At 54.6% G+C, this 16,553-nt stretch overlaps 2 protein-coding genes across 2 annotated transcripts in view; both read right to left on the reverse strand.

Annotated features, from left to right (window-relative positions):
- Positions 1 to 7,116, reverse strand: part of BAIAP2L2 (BAR/IMD domain containing adaptor protein 2 like 2) — a 46,388-nt gene extending 39,272 nt beyond the window's left edge. The window contains exons 1-4 of the mRNA XM_007941756.1: positions 7,066 to 7,116; positions 5,836 to 5,911; positions 4,686 to 4,772; positions 4,184 to 4,245 (exon numbers count right to left, since the gene is read on the reverse strand). Of these exons, the coding sequence (XP_007939947.1) occupies positions 4,184 to 4,245; positions 4,686 to 4,772; positions 5,836 to 5,911; positions 7,066 to 7,116 (276 nt within the window). The remainder of the gene's footprint in view (positions 1 to 4,183; positions 4,246 to 4,685; positions 4,773 to 5,835; positions 5,912 to 7,065) is intronic.
- Positions 7,117 to 8,650: 1,534 nt separating this feature from the next.
- The window catches only part of PLA2G6 (phospholipase A2 group VI), an 80,123-nt gene continuing 72,220 nt past the window's right edge, over positions 8,651 to 16,553 (reverse strand). The window contains 5 exon segments of the mRNA XM_007941757.1: positions 8,651 to 8,795; positions 8,935 to 9,008; positions 9,462 to 9,629; positions 12,006 to 12,160; positions 12,536 to 12,672. Coding sequence (XP_007939948.1) covers positions 8,651 to 8,795; positions 8,935 to 9,008; positions 9,462 to 9,629; positions 12,006 to 12,160; positions 12,536 to 12,672 — 679 coding nt within the window.

The following is a 16,553-nucleotide window of genomic DNA, read 5'->3' on the forward strand; positions in this document are numbered from 1 at the left end:
GAAGGCTGGCAGTTCAAACCCACCAGCCACTCCTCGGAAGGAAGATGGGGCAATCTACTTCCGTAGTGATACTGCCTCGGAAACCCAAGGAGGGGTCGCCATGAGTCGGGTCCGACTCGACGGCACATAACAACAACAACACAGTAACATACAATTTACCTGTCTTGGGTTTGGTCTGACTCCCTTCCTTGGGAGGAACTTTGTCTGCTGTATCCCAAGTGCCTACACTGGTGCCTGGCACACAACAAGGCACCTGGCAGTAATGGCTGTTGAATGACTAGCCTCTGGTGCTATTCTACCTGGTATAGGTCTGGCTGAGGGCCCTGCTGACTGTCACAGCCAAGGCTCTGGGGCCCTGAGAGGACAGCTCTCCTTACAGAGCACACCTGGGTGAGACTCGTCCCTGCCCAGCCCGGGAGTGCATCACGTGACAGGAGACATCAAACACAAACACAGGAAGGCACAGGCTGCCATGACAAGCTGGGCTCCATAACTCCACACCCAGCCCAAGGACATGTGCAGGCTCAGGACACCTCACAGTGGCCCAGTAGACAGGCCCAGGGGCATGTGAGTGCCTGCATTTTTTTGCCAGGAAAATTGTTCCCCATTCCAACACAGTAACCCAACAAGTCAGTCTCTGCCATCAACTTGATTCCTACTCACAGTGCCCCTGGAGGACAGAGTAGAACTGCCCCAGAGGGTTTCCGAGGCTGTCAACCTTTATGGAAGCAAAACCCAAACGAAACCCACTACTGTTGAGTTAATTCTGGCTCATAGAGCCCCTAGAGGACAGAGTAGAACGAACCACCGACATTTTGGTTAGCAGCCAAGCTGAATGCTTTAACCCCTTCACCAGCAGAGTGCCTCAGTATTTTATGGTGCCCTCTAAAGATCACTCTGATTTCCAGGGCTCCCTGCCCCCATACATTTGAGAACCACATGCTGCCACTATTCGGTGAAGAACCGTCCAAGGCCCCTCCCATTGAGGCCACCTCTCCCACCCTCCCCTCCTGGCCTCAGGATCTCTCATTCCCTTCTACACTGTTGAGCACCCTGTCTTTCTTTTCCACCTAGCCAAGCCTCCTCCCTTTTCAAAGGTCAGTTTTCCCTTCCACCTTCAGTAAAGTCCTGCTCGGTGCCAGGCCCACCCCAGGCCCTGAGCTCAGGTTGTGCCTTACACAGCCGCCAGTCTTGGAGAGGATAGAGACAGGGCAATAATTCTAATTCTGGCAATCACAGCTAAGATACATGGAGGGCTTTGGGCTGCTGCGGATTGTGACAAGCAGGTTACACTTAATCCTCACAGGAATTTTACAAGGCAGTGGCGCAAATGGTTAGTTAAGAGCTGATGACTAACCTGTACATAGACCCAGAGGCTGTTGTTCAAACAGAACAAGGGGATACTGCATGGTTTAAAATCAGGAAGGGGTGCATCAGGGTTGTATCATTTCACCATACTTATTCAATCTGTACACTGAGCAAATAATCCGAGAAACTGGACTGTATAAAGAAGAACGTGGCGTCAGGACTGGAGGAAGACTCATTAACAACCTGTGATACGCTGATGCCACAACCTTGCTTGCTGAAAGTGAAGAGGACTTGAAGCGCTTACTGATAAAGATCAAAGACTACAGCCTTCAGTACAGATTACACCTCAATATAAAGAAAACAAAAGTCCTCACAACTGGACCAATAAGCAACATCACAATAAATGGAGAAAAGATTGAAGTTGTCATTTCATTTTACTTGGATTCACAATCAACACCCATGGAAGCAGCAGTCAAGAAATCAGACATATTGCCCTGGGCAAATCTGCTGCAAAAGACCTCTTTAAAGTATTGAAGTGCAAAGATGTCACTTTGAAGAGTAAGGTGTGCCTATCCCAAGCCATGGTATTTCCAATTGCCTCATATGCATGTGAAAGCTGGACAAGGAATAAGGAAGACCAATGAACAGTTGATGCCTTTGAGTTGTGGCATTGGCAAAGAATACTGAAAATACCATGGACTGCCAGAAGAACGAACAGATCCGTCCTGGAAGAAGTGCATCCAGACTGCTCCTTGGAAGGGAGAACGCCAGACTTCATCTCACCTACTTTGGTCATGTTGTCAGAAGGGACATATCCTGGAGAAAGACATCATGCTTGATAAAGTGCAGGGCCAGCGAGGAAGGGGAAAACCCTCAATGAGATGGATTGACACAGTGGCTGCAACGATGGGTTCAACATAGCAAGGACTGTGAGGATTCTGCAGGACCGGGCAGTGTTTTGTTCTGTTGCACACAGAGTCACTGTGAGTCAGAGCCGACTTGATGGCACCCAACAACATTAGCCAAAAGGTTTGTGGTTTGAATCCACCCAGAGGGAGCTCTGGTAGCATAGTGGCTAAGGCACTTGACTGCTAACCAGAAGGCTGGCGGTTCAAACCCACCAACCACCCCTCGGAAGGAAGGTTGCGCAATCTAACTTCCGTAGTGATACTGCCTCGGAAACCCAAGGAGGGGTCGCTATGAGTCAGGGCTGACTGAACGGCACATAACAACAACAACAACAACAACAAGAGGGGCCTCAAAAGACAGGCCTGGCAGCCACTTCTCAAAGGTCACCGTCTTGAAAACACTCCAGAATACAGGTCCACTTTGACACACATGTGTCGCCATGAGTTGGAATTGACTTGACAGCAACTAAAATCAACAATTTTGCAAGAGTAAATGAAGGCACAGAGAGGTTAAGTAACTTGTCTGAGGTCACAAAGGCAGTAACTGCTGAAGCTGGGATTTGAACCCAGTTTCTGGCTGCAGAATAGCTGGACAATGAATAAGGAAGGCAGAAGAAGAGTCGATGCTTTTGAGTTGTGGTGCTGGCGAAGAATGCTGAAAGTACCGTGGACTGCTAAAAGAACTAACAGATCTGTCCTGGAAGAAGTGCAGCCAGAGTGCTCCTGGGAAGAGAGAATGGCCAGACGACTTCATCTCATCTACTCTGGTCATGTTGTCAGAAGGGACCATTCTCTGGAGAAGGATGTCATGCTTGGTAAAATGGAGGGTCGACGAAAGAGGGGAAGGCCCTCAACAAGACGGACTGACACAGTGGCTGCAATGATGGGCTCAGGTATAGTAGGGATTGTGAGGCTGGCACAGGACCGGGCAGGGTTTTGTTCTGTTGCACAAAAGGTCATTGTGAGTTGGAGCTCTGGTCGCACAGTGCCTAAGGCACTTGATTGGTAACCAGAAGGCTGGAGGTTCAAACTCCACTCCTCGGAAGGAAGGTTGAGCAATCTACTTCCGTAGTGATACCGCCTGGGAAACTCAAGGAGGGTTCGCTATGAGTCAGATCTGATTCGAAGGCATATAACAACCACCACAACATGAGTCAGAGACGACTCGACGGCACCTAACAACAACAATAACAACAACATCCTGGCCACAGAGTTCGCTGTTTTAACCTCCGTGTGCTAAGTACAGAAAGAAGCTGCCCGTACAGAAAGAAGCTGCCATTGGGCGTCCAGTGGAGGAGTGACTGGACCTGCCAGAGGTCAGGGGAGCTTCATGGAGGAGGCTGGATGGCAGGGGTGGGGCCCGTTGCTGTAGGCTCAGAGAAGCATGACAGTGGCCCAGCAGAGGGGACACCAAGCTGAGTCTGGGGAGGGCCAGCTCTTTGGAGTGGCTGGCCTGTGAATGGGGGTCCTGGAGAGCGGCTGCTGGATCAGGAGGGCCCAGAACCCTCACTGGCAAGTCTGTGTTCAGTTCCGTGGGCAGCAGGGCCTTGAAAGGGTCTTTCTACTTACGGGAGTGACACGCTCAACTCACTGTGGCCAATGCTTTGGAGAATGGAGTGGAGAGGGACAGGGAGGAAGTGAGGGGGCCTGAAGCCCCTGGGCAATGGTCCCTCCACATCCTAGCTCCTCCACTCACTCTGGGATTTTAGCCAGTTATTAAATCTCTGAGACTCAGTTTCCCCCTCTGTGAAATGGGGAGAGATATGTCACCTGCCTGCTGGGGTTGCTGCGAGGTAACACAGGTAATTGTGCCCAGCAGAGGAGCCTGGCCCTGGCAGGTGCCCATGTCACTCAGGGCTGGGTGGGGGCCAGGAAGTCCTCCCTGAGAGGGGAATTTGGGAGATGGGGCCCTTGTTCTCCTTAAAATGCAGCCCATGCTCCTCAAGGCTGTGGGGTTCCATACTCACCACTACTTCCAGGTCAGAGTTCAGGTGCCGCTGGGTGTCAGACATCTGCACTAGGATCTCACCTGGGGCACAGAGTAGGGCGCTTCAGTGTGGGGGAGCCTGCTCTATGCACCCTCTTCCTGTCAGCAGCTGCCTGAAGCACGTTTCAGCACCAAAGTCCAGGGTCTCCCACAGGGGTCTTGGCCAGGAGGTCCCAGCCTTGCAAGCTGCAAGGACTTAGGGAAGAGGCTCAGACTCTAGGCAGGAGTCTGGACTGGGGGTGTGGGTGTGGGTGGGGCTATCTCCAGGGGAACTTCCTGGAAGAACACATCTGTTCAAGGAACGCCTTCCAGAACCCTAGGATGGTGGGCAGAGGCAGGCCCTGGACCTGAAGGGAGGCATAGATAGGACAGACGGAGGGACCTAGCACTTGGACAGCAGGATATAGCCTGGGGGTGGAGCAGGGGCTGGAAAGAGTGTCCCCCCCAAGAAGGTGGGGTGCAGTGGGAGAGGCGGCACTCACCCAAGATCTGCGAGGTGGAGCTCTGTAGGGCCTGCTCCCCGATCTTCTGGATAGCACTGAAGTACACCTCGGCTGCCTCGGACAGAGCTGCGGTGGGAAGGGATGGTCGGTTTGGCCCCTCCTCTGTTTCACCCCTACCCTTGCGAGGAGAGAGGGCTGTGCAGGGGTGCACCAGGGCATGGAGTGGGGTGTGTGTGGAGATGTGGCACTGGACAGAGGAGGAGAGTGGGGTGTGGAATGGGGTTCCCTCGGGCCAGCTGCTCTCAACATGGTACAGGATGTTGTCTGTGGTAGGTGCAGGCAGGTAGCCCTGTGTGTGAGCCCATCATCAGGGTGTGGGCCCGTCAGCAGGGTGTGGCTGGTGTGCTGTGAGGCTCACGGGGCAGGGGAACAGGGTGGGGTGAGGGCTGGGAGCTGGGAGCAGGTGTGGAGGCGAGTAGGCTTGGCCTTCCAAGTCCTAAAAGGGATGGAGTGGCACTCAGCTCTGGGTGTTAGGGCCTCACAGTGCCATCCATCCCACAGAGGCCCCAACTCTGTGGATTCGCACTAGCAGATGGGGTGGTGTTGGGAAATACGGGGGCTGCAGTGAGTGGGGGGAAGAGTAGCTTGCTTGCATGGGACTGAGCGAGTGGTGTGGTTGGCTTAGGGGTGTGTGGGAAAACAGCTCTGGATGTCAAGACTGGGGTTCGGAGATGGGACTGCGGATGGTGTGGAGTCGCTGAGTAGCATCTGGGTGACACAGCATCTAGGCGACACGTGTAGCTGTTGGGGGTGGGGTTGCGTAGCCCTGCCAGGCCTAGCTCTGTATCTTGTGAAGAACTTGAGGGTACCTAGGTGAACAGAAGTAGGTAAGGGGCAGAGCTGGGGACACCTGAATGAACAGGGGATAGGTAAGGGGCGTGGGGGTGTGGATTAAGTGGGGTGGTTATAAGATGTGTGAGTACAGGAAGGTGAGGGTGTGTGGTGTGCAAGGGACCCTGGCTGTGAGGGCAAGGGTAGTGGATAGGAGAGTATAGAGGTGAGAAGGAGAGGCGTGTGGATGGTGGGCCACTGTGGGGTGCAGAGAATATGGGTTGGGTGGGGGTGGGGGTGGTCCTGTAAGGAGGGCCTGGAGAGGCCAGGGCGGGGCTCCCTGTGGCCGGGTACTCACCGTGGAAGGCCCTCAGGTAGTTGTTCCCCAGGTACACCAGGTTCTCCAGGGCAGGGTTAAACTGCTCCATGATGCTCTGGACCCAGAGGGAAAGGGAGAGGGTAAGATTGGGGGGGAGGAGGAGGATGGGCTGAGGCAAGTCCTTGGGCCTCATTGCAGGCACTCAGCTCCAGTAAGAAGCCTCCAGACTGGGAGACCACCCAGAAACCTGGGGTCACCCAGAATCCCTGCTCTCAGCAGAGGCCTCAGACACTATCTTTTGGGGTCCCACCCTAAGCTGGCGTCCCCTTGCAGCCAGCTCCTGCTTGCTCCTCTGCCCTGGCAGACCTCAGGCCCTCAGAGGGGCCCCCTCCCCACACTGGGTTGAGCATGCCTCTCTGGGCTGCACACACCAGCACTGACAGTCGGGCAGGGCCCAGGGCAGCTCTTGTCCTTCTCGACACGAAGTGCCCCTGGGAGTGGGGTGGTAGCTGGATCCCTGTGGCCACCCTAGACCCTGGTCATGTGGAGAGCCCGGGTGGCTGCAACAGCCCTAGCCTTGGACTTCAACTCGGTCTTGGTTCAAATCCCAGCAGCTCCTTTCCCTCCCTTTGTGACCTTGAACAAGCTTCTTAACCTGTCAGGGTTTATCACACCTCATCTGTACCCATGTTCTTATGTATCAAACGGGAGATTACTTCCTAGCCCACAGGTGGGGCGCTGGGAGGCCTACAAGTGAAGGGACCTGCATGTTACAGGTGCTCAGTAAGTGTCTGTGGAGTCTGTAGGGAAGGGGCAGGAGATCAAGCAAGGGGCTCAGAAACTAGAGACTCCCCACCCCCTGGCTTAGCCACCAAATCCTTTCCCTCAGGCTCTCTGCATCTGGGGTCTGGGCTCCTATCCCTTAGCCTCAGCTACTCGGGCCCCTGTTCCCAGCTTCAGCCTCCCTGGGCGCTGTTCTGCTTTGTCCAGTGCTTGGAGGTTTCCGGGGGCAGGGGTGTGGGGGTCCTTCTGAGTGCCATCTTGGCTGGCCTCCCATTCTGGTTGACAGTGGACAAACCCTTCCCTAGAGCCGCAGTTACGGCTGGGACAGCCAAGGGAGCCCACCCCAGGGAGCCCACCCCATGCCCACAGCTCAGCCTGCCTGCCTTGAGCACACTGCCAGCCCTCAGTGCCCGTCCTGCAGAGCGGCCCGGCCTCTGCACCCGGGAGGCGCATGCCCAGGCCCTGGGCTGGCCTACACGTGCTCACCTTGTAGATGGCGATGGTGGACCTGTAGAACTGGTCCATCTCGGGGGCCATGGAGCGGGCACTGGCAGAGCTGGAGCACCGGGGGGCTGCCTGCTGGTGCCACTGCTCGTCGGGCGGCCAGGGAGGCTATGGAGTGGACCCTGGGGATCGAGGTCCTTGAGGAGGAGGTGGCAGCTTAATTATTCACCAGCCAGGGATGTCAGAATGTGATCTGGGGCGTAACCAGACCCGGTGGGGAAGGCATCCTGTGACGCGCAGCTTCGTGTGACCTGCCTTTCAATTATTTACCTCTCTGAGCTGCGGCTGGGGGGATGCCGGCAGGGCCACTCTCAAGTCCTCCTCAAGGGCGAGGCTTCCCAGCCAGCGGGGGACCCTTGGCTCTGGGGGGAGCCTGGCCTCCCACCTGTCGCCAGGATAGGGGCCAGTCCTGGGTGTTGCCCATGCTATTGGGCTAGAGTTGCTGCATGCCCCTCTCCGGGGCTCTCCCCGACAGACCCGCTGATGGGCACCGTTCTCAGGCCTCCTCCCTCCATTGGTCCCCATCAGACCTGGACCTGGAGGGCCAAGGCACGGCCGGCCACTGCGGCTGCCCTGTGCACAGCCTCCGGAGAGGAGGCAGCAAGGACCCGCGTGCCGAGGCCCGTGCCCTCTCTGGGTCTTGATCCCCTCCATTGTCAAATAGGGAGCCCTCTCACTCCACCCCACGTGGGCCTGCCCTGGGGGAAGCAGTCCTGGCTTCCGGGCACCTGACAGCCTATTCTGGGGACAGGCATCAGGGCCACCCCTTCACTTCCTGCTCTGCAGAGGAGGGGAGAGAAGGTGACCCCAGCCCAGGGAGCCTGGAAATAGAGGCTCCAAGTGGGCCCAGGAAGGTCAAGGCTGAAGGTCAAGGCTGCAGGGAGAAAGGAGGGGTTGCTGCACCCACACCACAATTAACACACACTGGTGAACTTGAATCCAGTTTATTTCAGTTTGGGGGCAGCCCTGAAGCCCTCCCCAGCAGCCTCAGGCACACTCTTACAATCACTTCCTTGTGAAGAAGGACTTAAGTCCCAGGAGTGGCCGTTGAGAGATAAGGGAGTGCTCAGGTGAGGTGGCTCTCAGGGGTGTGGGTGGCGGGTGTGTTGAGGGGCAAAGTCGAATGGGGCATCCTGCTCCTGGAGCCCGGGGGTTCCCTGGCTGAGGGGAGTGGAGACATCCCCTTTCTCTACCCTCACCTCCAGGGGAAAGGGCACTGGGTGGAAGGGGCAAGCTGTGCCCACCAGGGAACCTGGAGGGGCGCTCCGAGGCTGGGGTGGCCTTCCAGGGCCTGGGGTACACAGGCACCTTTAGTGTTTCAGTTGCCAGGGTGAGGGTTCTCATCGGTCAGTTGTCAGAAGTCCCTTCTGTCGGGGAGAGGAGGTGGGGGAGGCTCTGGGCTTTTCAGAGCCAGAACGTGGGAACCGAAGACGGAGGAGCAGCCTCGGGTAGGGAGGCTCCCAGGAGAGCAGTGGGCACGGCGGCGGGCCGGCTCTGCCCAGTGAGCCAGGCCAGGCCTCATGCCGCCCCGGCAGGGTCAGGGGCTGGGCTGGGGGGCGGTGCGGCCTCAGGGCTCCAGCAGCAGCTGGGTGAGCTTCTGGAACCGTTCCCGGTGCTCGTGGATGTAGACCTCCGTCTCCCAGAGGGCGCTGACCAGCACCGCATCGCTGACCTCGTCCAGCATGATGTCCGTCCCCAGCTGGGGGTTCAATCTGTCCGGGCCAGGGAGGAGGGGTCACCCCAGGACTCTCAGCTGGGCCTGGGGTGAGCCCAGGGAGCAGGGCAGCCCCTTGGAGAAGGGCAAGTCCACACCAAGGGCGGCCGGGCCAGGCAGGACGCGGCGAGCCTCACCTGAAATACTGGATGTCCGTCATCTCGCACCAGGCCCGGGCCCGGTCCACGGCCCGCCCGTCCGGATCCGTGCACTGGCGGGAAGGAGCCCAGTGAGCACTCGGCTTGCCCCACTGTCCCAGAGGCCCCACGGTGGCCTGAAATCATGCCCCTGGACCCAGTTATGGCCTTGCCACCCATCAGCAGAGGACCCTGGGCAGGCCCCGCTCCTCGGGCAGCTACTGCTGCCCACCCTCTGTGGGTTCTGGTTCTGCAGAGCCCGTTCAGGGTCAGTGGGGGAAGCTCAGAGTCAGAGCCCCTTGTCCCCTCCCCCCGCAGCTTCTGTCCGTCTTAGACTCTGGGCCGTGGTCGGAGAAAAGGGCTCACAGCGCGTTTGAGGAGCCTCCTGCCCTGCACTGAGACTAGAGTGGGGCCTCTCTCTCTCCCTGCAGCGGACACAGGACCCCCGAGCCCTGCTGCCTCCACAGGAAGAGGGTACGGGTGTCAGCCCCAGGCTGGAGACACCACGGGAAGGGGCCCCTACTCACACAGTCCACCACCATCTTTCCCAGTTCCTTGGCCCCAAAAACAGTCTTGGCCAGTTCCCAGGGATTGCTGGGACGGAAGACATCCACACAGGTCACGGGCACTTGAGGGGACCTCCCTGTCCCCAGGGAGACGACGATGGAGAGTTTCTTCACCTTGTGGCCCTGACCCTGTGTGAACAGGAAGGAGATGGTCAGAGGAGACCTTCCTCCTGGGGGAGAGTGACAGTGGCCTGGGAGGGGGTTGGGGGACAGAAACAGGCCCCCAGCAGGCCCCTCGTGTTCCCTGAGCAGCACCGTCCTCCTAGCACCAGTGGGCATCACAGTGAACTCTGTGGACCATGCAGGGAGCACATGAGCCTGAGTCTCTGGGTGGTGCAAAGGGTTAAGGCACTCGGCTGCTACCTGAGGGTTGGAGGTTCGAGTCCACCCAAAGGCATTTCAAAAGAAAGGCCCGGCCGCCTACTTCTGAAAAAGCAGCCACTGAACCCCTGGGAGCACAGCTCTGCTCTGACACCTGTGAGGTCAAAACCCTACAGACACAGCTGGGCACTGTCTGCAAGGACAGGCTGGTGCCGCCTGAAGAAAGGTCAGGGGCGTGGCCAGGGAAGGAAGGGAGTTCGCGTCCCTTGGTTTCTGGTGTTCACCAGGCCTTTACACCACGGTCTCACTCCCCCCACCAGTCTGCGGCAGGGGCACTGATCACCACACCTCACAAATGCGGACTCTCAGCAAAGCTAGGGGCAAAGAGGCTTGTCCAGGCCATGCAGTCAGGGAGCAGGGAGCTGCCCCATTACTCTGCTGCCCATTTGCAGGGTGACTCGGGTGAGCCCCCCCCCCCCCCGCTCTGGGTCTGGGCTCCTCACACTTAATGGTAATGACTTGGACTGGATGAGGGCTGAGGGCTCTTCTCAGCAGTTTCTTTCAGGAACCACGCCCTGCCCTGTCTGGCCCCTAGAGGGTGCTCCCACCTCTGACCACCGGGATCCCCTGCTGCACCACCAGGGGCTGCATCCGGGGCTTCTTGGTAACCACGCAGAGAACCACAGGCAGCAGGGAGGTCACACACGCGCCAAGGCATTTACAGATAGTGCACGCGGAGTCCTCACAGCACTCCTGGGGTGGATGTTTCCATTGGGTGCTGCTGAGTGGATTTTCAACTCACAGAGACCCCATGTGTTACACTGAGAACTGCCCCCAAGGTCTCCTTGGTAGTCATCTTTATGGGAGCAGACTGCCAGGTCCTTCTCTATGGAGCCACTAGGTCGGTTCAAACCACCAAGCTTGCGGGTAGCAGCCAAGTTCCTGACCATGGCCCACCAGGGCTCCTTGATACCGAAAAATCAAAAATCAAACTCACTGCTGTCGAGTCGGATCCAACTCACAAAGGCCCCTCCTTGGGTTTCTGAGGCAGTATCACTACGGAAGTAGGTTGCCCAACTTTCCTTCCGAGGAGTGGCTGGTGGGTTTGAACCCCCAGCCTTCTGGTTAGCAGTCACGTGCCTTAGGCACTATGCCACCAGAGCTCCTTGGTAAAATCAAACAAGCCAAACTCACTGCCATTGAGTCGGACCCGACTCATAGCAACCCTTCCTTGGGTTTCCAAGGGTGTATCACTACGGAAGTAGATTGCCCAACCTTCCTTCCGAGGAGTGGCTGGTGGGTTTTGGTAGGTACCGTAAAACCTGAGAAAGCTGGAACTTGTGTAAGGCAGAAACCTGTCAGAGAAGGAAAACTCGCCTATTTTCCACTGGCAGAGAGTAACAGAAAGGTGATAAACCTCCCCCCACCATCGAAAGTGGAAAACTTGCGAGACCCAGAAACACAAGGCAGGGCCCCTCAAGGTCCGGCTGTCGCAGGCTTCACTGTACTACTACCAACTGGCTCCAGGGCCCCTGCTTGCCCCACTGTCCACGCTGTCCCTCCCAGGATTTGAGGGTGCGGCTGCTCCAAGCAACTCAGGGTGAGGCCATGCCCTGTCCCCAAAGGCCTTAGGATGCCGTCCCTTCCTCCATGGAGCCTTTCCCTATCCTCCGGGCTTCTAAGCAAAGGCGAGCCTCCTCCTGGGGCTCTGCAGATCTCTGTCACAGCACCTGCAACCCTTGAAGGACATGTCCTCATTTACAGACTTTCCATGCCAGATGTAAGTGCTTCCAGGGCAAGCATGTGCCCCCAGGGCTGGGCACAGGGCTAGCCACAGGCACTACAACTGGCATGTACGTGACATGCATGCTGTCCGTCCATCCCCCACCTCACACACACACACACACACACACACACACACACACGCAACAGCACATGCTGTTAACTGATCATAACCCTCTTCACATTCAGTCCAGACTGGGCCTCAGAAGCCTTCTTAGCACAGTGTAGGCACAACCAAACAGGTCCATGTGCGAGATCACATTGCTGCAGTGTGCACAAATGGATGAATGTGTGAACAATAGCCTCTGCTCTCCTGAGAGGCTATCCTCAGTGAGCTTTGCTACAAAAGAGATCGCTGTAGTGTGGTCTGGTCCCTCCCCTCTCACCCGAGATGGCCCCCACCTTGCGGATCATGTCCTGGTTGTACTCGTGGATCTCAGTCATGGCGTCCAGCGTGGGGTTGTTGGCCAGCAGCCCACCATCCAGGAAGCGGCCGTTGGGCCGGAAATAGGTGGGGGCGGCCCCGCTGCTGCGGGCTGCCCTCCACACCAGCTGTTCTGGAGGGATGACAGAGGTGCCCAGTGGCACAACGGGATGCTAAAAATGTAGCCTGCCTCAGATGTCAGGGTGTGAGTGTGTGCGTGCAGGCCTGTGTGTTTGTGCGGGCACGTGGGGCTGCAGGAAAGAGGCCGGAGCACCTCGGAAGCAGGACCGACAGGGCTGTGCTGCAGACAGCACGTCCCGAGTCCCGGGGAAGGTAGGTACAGCTGGGTCCCAGGGGCCTCCTCCAGGCAGGGGCCTCTGCTAGCCTGCCCGAGGCCTGGTGGTGTGCGTGGATGGGGGGATGAGGGCGCCAGGGGCAAGCCTAGGACCACCCCCCCTGCACCCGTCAGCCTCTGCCTTCTCACACATGCAGCAAACATGGTTTGAACCTGAGGGCTGGGTTGGAGGCTTCAGGTTAGCATTCTGGCTGAACCGCGGCTCCCGTATGCACTCCGGGGCATCGTAGTTCCGGAAGAGATGGAGTTCGGCCGGCTGCCGGTCAGACAGGGTCCCTGTCAGCATCACCCTGGAGAGGAACCAGGAAGGAGCAGGACATGGGGTCACTGGTCCTCCCCAACTCACCTTTCTCCTTGCCTGGCATTCAACTCTGGGCCCTGGACGGCAGAGGGGGTGCTCCGCAGGCCCCCGGGCTCCCCTCTGCATTCCATGGGGGGCTTCTTCCCCTGTGATCAAAATCCCACCCACCCTCCCCCAAACAGGTTCTTCCCTACGATGCTGGGTGAGTGCTAAACGGGTACAACCTCAGGAGGACCCATTTGGCAAGTTTGGTCCTAACTGCCAACGGGCTTGTCCTTCGACCCAGCAGTCCCACTTCTGGGGATGCATCCTGCAAAGTAAATGGCGGGAAACAACTGAGGTGCCCATCAATAGTCAGTTAACCACACAATGGGGCTGTGTCACTGCCAAACGACTGGGGAAGCTCTGCAGGCACTGCACGGCCTGAGCGCCAGGGCTGATGGACGAGGGGAAAAAGCAAAGCTCAGGAGAGTGTGTTTAGTGCTGCCATGTGTCATAAAACAAACATATGTACATATTTGCTCAGTCAGAGGACAGCTCCAAAGGGGTCCATCAGCAGTGCCTGGCAACAGCAGGGAACGGCATGGCATGGTGCCTGCTGCAGGCACGCAATGGGGGAGAGGCTATTCACTGCATCACCTCTGGTACGTCTGAAACGCTCTACCACGTAAGTCCACGCCTACTAAAGAAAACATCTACTTATCTTGAGATAAACCCACCACTGCCACTGAGTTGATTCCGACTCACAGTAATCCTACAAGACAGAGTAGAACTGCCCCATAAGGTTTATAAGGCTGTAATCTTTACAGAAGCAGACCACCTCATCTTTCTTCCATGGAGTGGCTGGTAGGTTCGAACTGCCCTCCTTTTGGTTAGCAGCTGAATGCCTTAACCACTGTGCCACCAGAGCTCCAATAAAGCCTACAGCATGCAGTATTCCCAGGCGGAATTTCATCCAAGTACTAACCAGGCCAGATCCTGCTTAGCTTCGGGGATCAGAGGAGACTGGGCGTGTTCAGGGTGACAGGGCCGTAGGCTGAGGGAAAACAGGCATGCACCCTGAAATACTGCTGGGCGGGGAAACTGGCACAGTCCCTCGGGAACTAATATGCATGAAGACCTTTTGATCCCGGGATTCCATTTTGGAACATCTATCCTAAGGGATAATCTTAACCACCACAATGGAGGCTTTTTGCATAAGACTAATCAATGCCACATAATCCATTACAGTGAAAAATGGAAACACTCTGAATACCAACAACAGAAAACCAAATGAACCAAACCTGTTGCCTTCAAGCCCTGCCTGCTCACAGGAAAGCCCTGACACCCACCTTCCCTGATTTTAAACAATACACTATCGTCTTGTTCTGCCTGAGAGACAGCCTCTTGCTCTGTGCACAGGTCCCTCGTGAGTACAATTAAGGGTTCTGGAATTCCCATCCTTCCCAATGTTAGCCATAATTTGTTATGATCCCCAGAGGCAAATGCCTTTGCATTGTCAATAAAACACAAGTAAACATCTTTCTGATACTCTCTGCTTTCAGCCAAGATCCATCTGATAGCAGCGATGATATCCCTTGTTCCGTGTCCTCTTCTGAATCCAACTTGAATTTCTGGCAGCTCCCTGTCTATGGACTGCGGCAATTGTTTAATTATTTTCAGCAAACTTTTACTTGCATGTGATATTAACGATATTGTTCGATAACTTCCACATTCTCTTGTATCACCTTTCTTTGGAATGGGCACAAATATGGATCTCTTCTAGTCAATTACAGGTAGCTGTCTTCCAAATTTCTTAGTGTAAATGAGTGAGGGCTTCCAGCGATGCAGGCATTTATAGAAACACGTCAATGGGAATTCCATCAATGCCTGGAGCCTTGTTTTTTGCCAGTGTCTTCAACGCAGCTTGGACTTCTTCCTTCAATACCACAGGTTCTCCATCACTATCTCCTAAATTGGCTGAATGCTGACCAATTCTTTTGGGCACAGTAACTGTGTATCCCTTCCACCTTTTTTGATGCTTCCTGTATCATTCAATACTTTGCCCATCAAGCTCAGCTCACCACCATCGAGTCAATTCCAACTCATGTTGTTGTTGTTAGGTGCCCTCAAGTCAGCCCCGCCTCATAATGACCCCGTGGACAACAGAACGAAACCCTGCCCGGTCCTGTGCCAGCCTTGCAATCCTTGCTGTGCCCGAGCCCATCACTGCAGCCACCGTGTCAGTCCATCCTGTTGAGGGTCCTATCCTTCACTGACCCTCTATTTTACTAAGCATGACCCTCTACTTTACCATTCCTTCTCCAGGGAATGGTCCCTTCTGACAACATGACCAAAGTAGGTGAGACAAACTGGCCATTCTCGCTTCCAAAGAGCTTTTAAGTTACACTTCCTCTAGGACAGATTTGTTTGTTCTTCTGCTATCTATGGTATTTTCGGTATTCTTCACCAACAGCACAGTTCAAAGGCGTCAACTCTTCTTCGGTCTTCTTTATTCATTGTCCAGCTTTCACATACATATAAGGTGAATGAAAACGCCATGGCTTGGGTCAGGTGTGTCTTAGTTTTCAAAGTGACATCTCTGCTTCTCACCAGTTTACAGAGGTCTTTCACGGCACATTTGCCCGTGCAATACGATGCCTGATTTCCTGACTGCTGCTTCCATAGTGTGGACTGTAGATCCAAGTAAAACGAAATCCCTGACAACTTCAATCTTTTTATCATGATGTTGCTTATTGGTCCAGTTGTGAGGATTTCTGTTTTTTTTACATTCAGATGTAATCCATACTGAAGGCTGTAGTCTTTAATATGCATCAGTAAATGCTTCAAGTTATCTTCACTTTCAGCAAACAAGGCTGTGTCATGTACATATCACAAGCATTAATGGTTCTTCCTCCAATCTTGATGCCTCATTCTTCCTCATGTAGTCCAGCTTCTCAGATTACTCACTCAGCATACAGATTGAATAAGTATGGTAAAAGGATACAACCCTGACATACACCTTTCCTGATTTTAAACCATGCAATGTCCCCTTATTCTGCTCGAAAGACAGCCTCTTGGTCTATGTACAGGTTACTCATGAGCACAATTAAGTGTTCTGGAATTTACATTCTTTGCACTGTTACCCATAATTTGTTATGATCAACACAGTTGAATGCTTTTGCATAGTGACTAAAACACAGGTAAACACCTTTCTGGTATTCTTTGTTCTCAGCTAAGATCCATCTGTCATCAGCAATGTTATCCAATGTTCCACGTCCTCTTCTGAATCCAGCTTGCATTTCTGGAAGTTTCCTGTCAATATGCTGCTGCAAACATCTTTGAATTATCTTCAGATTTCATTTGTGTATGGTATTAATGATATCGTTTGATAGTTTCCACTTTCTATTAGATCACCTTTCTTCGAATGGGCACAAATACTGATCTCTTCCAGTCAGTTGGCCAGGTAGCTGTCTTCTAAATTTCCTGGCATAAATGAGTAAATACCTCCAGTGCAGCATTGTTTGTTGAAACATCTCAGTGGGTATTTCATCTATTCCTGGAGCCTTGTTTTTCACCAATTCCTTCAGTGCAACCTGAAATTCTTCCTTCAATTTTATTTGTTCTTGATCACACACTTCCTCCTGAAATAGTTGGACATTGACCAATTCTTTTTGATACAAGTGACTGTGTATTCCCTTCCATCTTCTTTTGATGTTTCCCACATCATTCAATTTTGCCCATAGAATCCTTCAATACTGCAACTCAAGACTTGACTTTTTTCTTTAGTTCTTTCAGCTGGAGAAATGCTGAGCGTGTTCTTCCCTTTCAGTTCTCTAACTCCAGGTCTTTGCACATTTCATTATAATATTTTACTTTGTCTTCTTGAGC

The sequence above is a fragment of the Orycteropus afer genome, unplaced genomic scaffold, assembly GCF_000298275.1.
Source record: "Orycteropus afer afer isolate SDZICR_OR568_19922 unplaced genomic scaffold, OryAfe1.0 scaffold00083, whole genome shotgun sequence".
NCBI lineage: Eukaryota > Metazoa > Chordata > Mammalia > Tubulidentata > Orycteropodidae > Orycteropus > Orycteropus afer.